This window comes from Lycium barbarum, chromosome 6 (assembly GCF_019175385.1).
Source record: "Lycium barbarum isolate Lr01 chromosome 6, ASM1917538v2, whole genome shotgun sequence".
NCBI lineage: Eukaryota > Viridiplantae > Streptophyta > Magnoliopsida > Solanales > Solanaceae > Lycium > Lycium barbarum.
The window spans coordinates 89,030,518-89,040,688 of record NC_083342.1 but is presented as its reverse complement, the minus strand read 5'-3'; the positions used below and the strand labels follow the sequence as shown (position 1 = coordinate 89,040,688).

The 10,171-nt window shown below is 36.3% G+C and overlaps 1 protein-coding gene across 1 annotated transcript; it reads left to right on the top strand.

Annotated features, from left to right (window-relative positions):
• Positions 1 to 7,352, top strand: LOC132644711 (uncharacterized). The gene is made up of 12 exons (XM_060361318.1): positions 1 to 447; positions 1,021 to 1,147; positions 2,583 to 2,710; positions 2,798 to 2,867; positions 2,952 to 3,054; positions 4,035 to 4,152; positions 4,365 to 4,446; positions 5,076 to 5,137; positions 5,842 to 5,914; positions 6,004 to 6,084; positions 6,343 to 6,423; positions 6,996 to 7,352. The coding sequence occupies exons 1-12, from the start codon at positions 248 to 250 to the stop codon at positions 7,158 to 7,160; spliced, it is 1,290 nt and encodes a 429-aa protein (XP_060217301.1). The 5' UTR covers positions 1 to 247; the 3' UTR covers positions 7,161 to 7,352.
• Positions 7,353 to 10,171: the final 2,819 nt, after the last annotated feature.

Sequence of the window (10,171 nt, the reverse complement as noted above, 5' to 3'; positions counted from 1 at the left end):
CTAGGGGTAAATACCTACAATTCCCGATTCCTAGTTTGTCCTTAATCTAATGACCCAAGTACAGTTTTTTTGACTTACATTGAACTAGGTGGCTTCAAATCTTTATTTATTAAATTAAATAATTAATTATCTATTTATGAAAATGCTTCAAAGCGACTCTGCATTATGGTATATATAGGATGTGTGATGCCAAGTTGTATATAATGGATTAGGAACATAAATAAAGGAGCAGCTTACACTGGACAAGATGAAATCTACAGGACATTGTTTGATTGCTTCTTTAACTCCTACTTTTCATTCTGTTATCCTTAAAAATCATTCAAAATTGTTTTATGCAACTTCAACCAAACCAACAACATCATATTCATGTGCTGCTTATAATCAAAGCTCCAAACCCCACTCTACTTCTCAAATGGGTGCACGCCGCTATTCTCCTCCTTGGTTCAGGTGCCTAACTCTAATTTTCTCTCTTTACTAAGTTAATTATACTACTACTTTATTTAGGGTGTGTTCAGTATGGAGGAAAGAAATAAGCGTGTCTTCACTTATTTTCTTGTATTTGGTATGTAAACAAAAGAAAATTGTCCTAAAAGCATCTGTACATAATTTAAATCGATACTATGGGAGGTGGGGACAGAGGCAGAGCCATGATTTCAACTTTATGGGTTCTGGATTCTAAAATGACAGATTTCAAGTGTTAATAATTGGGTTCTAAGCTTAATATTTGTACATATTTAATGAATTTCTTAATACAAATACACTGTTTAAGCAAAAGCTACTGACCCGCATTCGGGCTTCTAGCTCCGCTCCTGGATGAGGGCTACGGGGGTGGGGTGAATATGGGGGTGTGTTGGAGGGTGGGGAGGACTCAATCATTGTGGAATGCCACTTGGAACTTGCATTCCAAAATTTTTAACCAACCGAACTTGGAAAAATTGGTAAAATCTCCATACAAAACGCACCCTTAATAGCCAAAAGAAAAAGCTCCCTAATATTTTGTAAGCCTTTGTATTTTAACAGTGTTGCCCCCATGATGGAATGGACGGATAACCATTACAGAACTTTGGCCCGTCTTATCTCGAAAAAGGCATGGCTCTACACAGAAATGATTGCTGCAGAAACAATTGTCTACCAGACTGGCAATTTGGTAATGTTCTGCTCCATGGAATGAGACTCTAGTGCTTCTCTCATTTTTTTTTTTTTGGATGACAAGAGAACCCGTAGTGGCTACCCTTCGGGTGCGCACAGGGTAAACCCCGCTCCTGTGCAATAGCCTGCAAACCACACAGGAGAGATAACCCGCACTAGGCGAGCCCCGTGCGACGAGCTCGACCCAGAAGGCAAGTCCCCTATTGTCGTAGGCAGGGGGTTTCGAGCCTGAGACCTCCATTATGGAAGCCCCATGCTCAACCAACTGAGCCACAAGGCGTCTAGCGCTTCTCTACCCAACCTATAAAGTACTTTTTTGTTTCTTACTGATAACTAGAGCTAAGCAAAAAGGAGAGAATTGTGCGAGCTAATCCTTTCTTCTTATTCTGGACGAAAAGAAATGGGAAAGAGAAGAACATTTACCATTCTTCCAAATATCCCTCCGAAAGTGTGCATTGTTGCAGCCCCAGAGGGCTTTGGTTCTAGTGGTTAGAGCGAGGTGCGTGATGTGTGGGGTTAGAGACACGTCAAGGGCTGTAGGCAAAAACATGATATTTCTTGGTTGGGTCATGAAAATAGGGTTGATTTAAAATCAAGTAACATCCAATTGAGTTTCAAAACGTGCGCCCCTAACTTGGGGGATTTCCTTTTTTTTTTTTTTTGAAAAAAAGAAGATAAGGTGCGCATTGTTGCACTCCCTCTGCCCCAATTTTTGTTATGAGTTAGCATTTGGCAAGCTACATGAATTGAGACCGTGCTATAGTAAGTAAAGGCTCACAATTACAGAGGATTCAAACTAGGCTATGTTAATTTTACTCATTAAATTTTTCGCTGAATGTGTGCATAAATGAAAAAATCCAATAATCTTATTTTATCCATTTGTATTAAGATAAGCGACAGTGAAGTAGGCAAAAGTTGCTTATTGTAATCCTGATCCTCTGGCTGCCAGCCCTAATTTTGAGATAATAGGAAATAGTGAATTTATGTATCTGCGGGTATATACTTACTTTCTACATGATGTAAACTGACCATCTACAAAGAGATGCTTACAGTTAACACTTTCATGGATGGTTCCTGACAACACTGTATTTTATTGACTAAATTGTTGAATTGGACTGTTATTTTTCAATTACCACAGAAGTGTTTTTTGGGTTATCTTTCGAGGTTCAAGTTGGCAAAATTAGTTGGTCATTGCCTTCTCCTAAACTAGGACCCTTGTCCCAGTTAGATGATCCCATAGAAAAGGAATCTTTATTTTGTTGTTGTAAAATACATATATATTAACCTAAGTAGATCTCCAAAAGTAATTTCTTGTACTGGTAGGTTATTAAGCTTGCTGCTTGGACCTTTAAGAGCAGCTTGTCACTGACTAATGCTTGTGTATCTATCGCGCAGTGAGATCTGACATTTATGTGATTTTTCAAATATACCAGGATAGGTTCTTGGCATATGGCCCTGAGCAACATCCTATAGTGCTTCAAATCGGGGGAAATAAATTGGAGAACTTGGCCAAAGCAACACAACTCGCAACTCCTTATGGCTATGATGAAATTAATTTTAAGTCAGTTCTGCTTTCCCTATCTACAATATAAGTTTCTAGCTTTTTATTCTGACCCATAACTGATACTTTTTTTCTATTATCTAACAGTTGTGGATGTCCTAGCCCAAAGGTAGCTGGACATGGGTGTTTTGGTGTGCGCCTCATGCTTGAGCCAAAGGTTCAGATTTGTTTGCTTGATACATCAAATACATTATTTATCTGTAGAGTTGCTCTGAAATATGTATAACTTTTACAAGGGAAGTTTGTTGCTGAGGCGATGTCTGTAATTGCTGCAAATACAAATGTTCCTGTGAGCGTCAAATGCAGAATTGGCGTTGATGACCATGACTCATATAATGAACTGTGTAAGCTCTTCAAACTTTCACTCACTCACAGGACACGAGAATCTAAAAATTCTTTAATTCTTAATTTTTTTATTTTCACTTGTTGTTCCTTTCTCTTGTGTGGGTTATGACTCCAGCATGTTTGTTTTATGCTCCAACCTTGCTTCAAGAAAATCATCAAAATTGAGCTCCTTTAGTTTGTCTGAAATATACTCAACTTTCAAGCAGACCTTTGCTGTCCTTGTAGCTGCTAGGACATTCTAGTAGATCTTAGAAAGCTGACGATAACTTGTAACTATGAACTAGAAGCAATTGCGTGATCACTTAACCCGGAGCAGAAGCCATGTTACACTTCAGGTGGCTATATTTCACCTGGTCTTTTTGTTCCTTTTGAGCATAATGTATTAGTAGGTTTGTGGAGACTGGAGGGGAGCACCTCTGTACTTGCACACCCGTTGACACAAGTTACTTAACCATTCCTCCCATGCTGGATCTGAAATTAAATGGGTCATCATACATATAGGAAAGGGTACTGGAAATCATTTCTAAGAGAAAAAAGTGTGGTTATTGTCTCTGCAAGGGCTTATGCTTTAAAAATTCTATGTAGGGTAATATGCGTAGTGGCCTTGTCCTGAAAAAGTTTCTACATAAAACTTTGTCAACTAGGTTAGCTGATAGCCTGGTGTATGAATCTCATGCATAGTTGTTAACTGCTGTTGTTTAGGATATTTCTTATGTTTTGTAAGCACTAGGGCTACCTAAAATGAGTGCTTGGTTTTGCCTCATGTTTATCAAAACACATCTTATTAAAAGGATAAAAAGAAAGAGAAGAAGAGAAGACTATGAAAAGTGTTGTCTGGTAACTGATTGACCTTCCCAATGAGTCTTAACTCTTATCCTATCTGTTAACATGGGTTAGTTCCACCAGTGGGGTGGTAAATAGTACTGCTATCTTCTCCATAAATTAGAAAAATATTGACCTTTCGCTTTCATGTGTACAGGTGATTTTATTTATGAGGTTTCTTCTCAGTCACCAACTCGGCATTTTATTATACATTCTCGGAAGGCATTACTGAATGGAATCAGCCCAAAAGATAATCGAAAAATTCCCCCACTCAAGTATGCAGTTTGTAACAGCTTAACCAGCAAGGATTTATGATAATGAAACAAGTGAAATTATATATCTCTGTTTAATCATTTCCTGGTGTATTTGTAACCAAGATATTGAACGAACTACTACATGCCCGTCTTTAGATCTTAATAATTGTTCCTAAACACTGATAACAAAATGATCTTGTAATTGCTCATGGTGACTAGCTATCCATTGACAGGTATGAGTATTACTATGCCCTTTTGCGTGATTTCCCTGATCTACAGTTCACAATAAACGGAGGCATAAATTCTATTGAGGAGGTACGTATCTCAAACCTAAATGGAGTGAACATGTACTAATTTGTGAAAATGTTGTTAAAATGATAAATCAGATGTGAAAAAATTAGTTCTCCACTATTGCTTTACTGCCAGTCAGGATTATTTCCTTTATTTTGACATAATAAGTTGCATAAGGATGGATTGGTTTTGACAGAATGCAGGATATCTGATCCATTTAATCTCTACGTTATTCAAAAAAAAAAAAAAAAAAAAAAGGATATCTGATCCATTTATAATACTTAATAGTCCCATAGCATCTTGAGAAGGCTATGATATCCCCTTGATAAACTTCTTCCTGTTAAAAATAACTTGTCAAAAAAAGAAAAGAAAAAGAAAAAAGAGATGCATTTATATGCTCTTTTTTAGTCGATAAAAATCTAGATATTATGCCCAATCTTGTGCAAATTTAGGCTTGGGAAGTTTTGCTGAGAACTTTAAAAGTATATGGTTTCTAGTCTTTCTTGCGCATTGATTGTGTAAGCTTTGTCAATCTTCATATTTGCACATAGGATTTCTTCTCCATATCCCAATCTTTTTGTGGTTATTCATATTCTATTTTAACACTTTACTCTCATAGTATCTAACCCCTTTTCTGGCTATTGTATTTGTAGGTTAATGCGGCACTTATGGAAGGAGCTCATGGGGTTATGGTGGGACGTGCAGCTTATGGCAAGTACGGAAAGTGTCAATACTTGTAACTGTTTCAATAATTCGTCCAGATATTATTGTGACTCTGTTAGTTTGATAGATGTCTATATATTTGTATCATACCTACTCCTAGATGTCTACATATTTGTTTTACACTTCACTATTAGTTTCTTTTATCTACTACTTGACACCTACATATGACCTCCCAAATATAGATGTTCTATGGATTCTCTTTTAGTTATTGCCAATAAAACAGTTAGTTATCTGAAGACAGGTGGCTTTTACAACACGTGAATCCTTAGAGCTGTAAATACGCTGTGAACTTCAAGTTTATTGCTTTAAGCTATTCTGTCTGGATAAACTTGTCGCTGTGGATCCATAAGGAAGATGGATTCTTGGTAAGATGAAGCTTTTGATATTTGTAGGTTTATTTGAGAAAAAGAAGAGCAGCAACCTTTTGACCTCTGTAGGGGAATATGCGAAAAATATCAAGTAACAGTAACTGAGTAGTGGACATCACGTGATAAAGTGGAGATCTTGTGCATGTAATTGCACTTGTGATTTGTTTGTTCAGTGGGTCTGTATTGTGACTCTGATTCTAGTTTTTGGTTCGATAATGCAGAATGGTAAACCCCATCATATGTTTTGAAGTTCTAACTGCTAACGTTGACATCTAATTTTTTCTTATTTCTCTCATCTTCTTGACATGTTAACTCATGCTTTTAACAGTCCATGGCAGATTCTAGGACTTGTTGACAGCGCTGTATATGGTGCACCTCTTCGTAGTATAACCCGGCGCCAGGTTCTCCGCATGCTATTTTGTTTTTGAGTGAAATCTTCCTACTTAAATAACATGTGGTCTCATTATTACTCATGTCTTCACGGTGGCAGGTTCTTGAACAATATCAGGTCTATGGTGATTCAGTCCTTGGAATGTATGGGCCTAGGCCAAGTGTTCGAGAAGTTGTCAGGGTAGGTCTTTCCTCATTTTATTATTTCGAGCTGTTAGCCTTAGCTGTGTCTGGAGTTTTGCAAGCTGAACACAATTTTAAAAGCTTAGTAAGCGAGTTTTCTGTTGTCCTGGACTTTGTCATTCTACTGATGCATGCTTTGGCTTTTCTTCCTCATAATTGCTCTGTGAATTCTTTTGTTTTCTTAGTTTAAAATTTTGAGAGCTTTGACTCTCAAAACGTTTTACTGTTGTCATCATTTTAACTTTTCCCTGTACAGCCTTTGCTCGGCCTATTTCATGCAGAGCCTAGAAATGTTATGTGGAAGCGTAAGGTTGATGCTGCTTTCCGGCACTGCACGGTATGTCACTATTGAATTATGACAATTAGAAGTGCTCTCTTTAATGACCATGACAGTTGGGATTGCTCTTTCCATTGCCATATTGCTGTGGTGCAATTATCTCTTTCACCTAGTACGAAAGAAGTTTTGACACTCTACGTTTCATTTTCCCAAGTGCAATCGGATTTTTGTAGTTTAGAGAAAATTGTTTGGATGAGTTATAATGTTTCTTTATGGTGGAGACATAATAGAATAATCAGATGTGAAAATGGTAGCGTTGCTACATGTTAATTTGACTTTATGTAATTTGTGGACCTTGCTATTTTAGGAAAGATGTCACATTCACGTTCATTTTGAGCACATTCATCTCTCAACGAAAGAGTAGTATCAGAAAAGATAGTTTGATGTGCCTATACGGTCCATCAGGACCAAGCTCTGATAAATTTTATTAGTCGCTGGCAGGGTAACTTCAAATGTTCACATTTATCAACATGTGTTTAAAATCGTATATCTATGCTGTCTAAATTCCGTTTCCATTCGGGTCCTGCAGTAAGGTGTTGCTTAGTTTTTAAAACTGATGTTAAACTTTGTAGACAATTGAATCCCTTTTCGAGGAGACGTTGGTGGAAATTCCAGACTCAGTACTTGATTCCCCCATTACAGAAGTGCCCTCTGGTAGTAGCGATATGTTCATTGAGGTGAAGAGTTTGTTACCTCCTCCATACACAGTTAATAAAAAAGAATTACTGTATGCTTAAATATACATTTCTTTTTTCCCTTTGTGTTTGTATCATCCGATAATGTATTCATTCTTTCAGTATTATGTATCCTAAGTGCCTCATTTTTTTTGGGAGATTAACTCTCTCCAGTATAACCAAAGCTCAAATGGCCTGTAAAAGTGAAACAATACAAACTCAATGCTGGTATGAACAGGAAGCAGATGCTACTGACATGTTTTTCTAATTCTTTATATATCTTAGTTTGAGAGAAATGGAAAGGAAGAGTGAGCATCAAGCTCGTATCTGTTGTGTAACAGATTGAACCAACACCACTAAACCGTAAGCTTTGATGTCATTAGATTCCTGTAATTTCACATATCTTGGAATTTCCATTTATACCAAGTATACTCATGGCATCTAATTTATTTGAAACATTCATAATTTGTTCTACTCATGGCATCTAATTTATTTGAAACATTCATTATTTGTTCTATCCGATGATCTTGGCATCATACCTTTTATTAATTGTTTTTTCGCTAATATTCACTGGGTATCTCTTTTTGGAGTTTATGTAAAAGTAATGCTTTGAAGCTTTATAAGTTGTGTTTATCGTGCTTACTTGAATAGTAGTTTCTACTTTCAGAAGGAACTTTGACTTTTTTCTTGTTGTTTTAGCACTTTCTCAAAATCTTTGTGAATAAAAGATCATAGTAGTAATAAATTAGTGTCGAATTTTGATTCAACTCTAGAATAAAGAGCTGCAAAGTTTTGAAGTGTTGACTTAGATTGGTGAATTTTATCTAATAATGTAATACCAAAGAATCTATTTCACAGCCTCGCCCATTATTAAAATTAGCAAACTTCAAATGACAAGTGCACTAACAAACAATAGTCAACAACAACATATCCAATATATTCCCACTAAATGGGGTCTGAGGAGGGTAAAGTGTACGCAGATCTTGCCCCTACCTTGAAAAGTAGGGAGGCTGTTTCTGATAGAACCCAGTTCAAGAAAATGCATTTGAAAAAAGATTAGATAAGAATTAATAGAAATAAAAGAAATCATCGCATAATATCATACAAGGCATAACACAACATAATGTAAAAAGAAGTAGTTACGACAACAAATAATACGATAATCGAAGTATAAGAGATAACATATAGTGACAGGAATCAAAAGGCAATAAGCTACAAGGATAGTGTTATGCCTACTAGTATGGCAGGATCCGCGAGACTCCACTATCTACTAACCTTGTATCCTAATTCGTGTTTTCCACAGCCTCTTATCTAAGGTCATATCCTCGGTGAGCTGCAACTGTGACATGTCCTGTCTAATCACTTCTCCCCAATATTTTTTCGGCCTACCTCTACCTCTCTTGAAATCATTCATAGCCAACCTCTCACAACTCCGCACGGAGGCCTCTGTGCCTCTTCTCTGCACATGCTGAACTATCTCAACCTCGCTTCCTGCATCTTGTCCTCCACCAAAGCCACTCCCACCTTATCCCGAAACTTCATTTCTAATCCTATCCTTCCTATTATGTCCACACATCCATAGCAACATCCTCATTTCCGCAACCTTAGTCTTTGTTAAATTATTGTCCATGTTAATTCTTCAAAAGCCAAACTGCATGTTGATCCGATGCAAAATGGACGAATTTGTGTGAGTTAGAAAATTAGAACTTTTATTTACAGTTTATCATTGTCTCTTTCACACTGTTTTCTATTTATGAATTTAGTCCACTAGAATGGTTTTGACCGAAGTCTAGGGAAAAGCTAACCTATGTGAATTAAGCTAATATGAAAAATAATCCCTCCTACCACTTTCTTCACCATATCCACCCTTTCTCTTCATCTACTCTCTTGCCGCTACCACCGGAACCACCACTTCTCCGTCATCACCACAAGAACCACCAAATCTCCACCCTTTTAATCCATATGTAACAACATATACATAAAATAAATCTGGGTCTAAAATAATTTTCAGTGGAACTTCATTTTTTCCAATTGAGCATAGTTTAAAGAAACAAAACGAAAACAAGGGGTGTGGTGGAGAAAAGCATGACGCTCTTTTGCAGACAAAAGACCCAATTAGGTTAAGAATTCAAAATATTGAAACAAACCCACCAATATATTCAAGAAAATATAAAGAAATCCAATTATGAAAACATATAATTTCACCTTTCTAGAAATCAAAATCAAAATCAACTTAAGGAAATATCAAAATCACTGTTTCGTCACTTTGAATTGAAGAAATTGAGATGAAAATCTGAAAACTCCATTAAAGCTCATTTGAAGATGGGAAAATATAATTAATTGAAAGATTTCTCTAGCTTAGATTTCATAAAATGGAATAGATTGGAAGCTATATAAGTAGCAATTATGGCGGATGAATGGAGATTGAAAAAAATGGGAGGTGGGTGGGGATGATTTAATGGTGGTTCTGCTAGGGCTTAGAAAATAGGTTTTTTTTTTTTTTTTTTGGCTCTTAATTAACTAAATAGTTTAAAAATAATTGTTCTATTCATGTCTTATTTTTTAATAATTATTTTGGATATATTTATCACATCATTAGCGAGTGTGTTATGCACATTACAATTTGGGTGAATGTGGAAAAAGTATCTAAGGGGTCCACCTCAGGTGTCTAACCGGAACAAAGAGTATTTGAGGTGTCTAATAGCCTATTTGACCAAACTTATATTTCTCCATAAGTGCTTATTTATTTCAATAAGTGCTTATTTTAAAAAAAGTAAGGTGTTCGGTCAAGCTTTTGGGAGACAATAAGTGCTTTTGGAAGTAGCAGAAGCAGTTTTTCAGAAGTTAAAAAAAATAACTTTTGCCCACTTTTGAGAAAAATACAAGCACTTTTTAAGAGCTTGGTCAAATACTAATTGCTATTAAAATTAATTGGCCAAACACAAATTGTTTTTCGCTAGTTTTTTGAAAAACACTTTTCAAGATAAGCTAATTTTAGAAGCTTGGCCAAACAGACTTATAAGTGAAAAATCTTGCGACCACACAAGGCTGCCGATGGATTTAGCCTAAAAAAC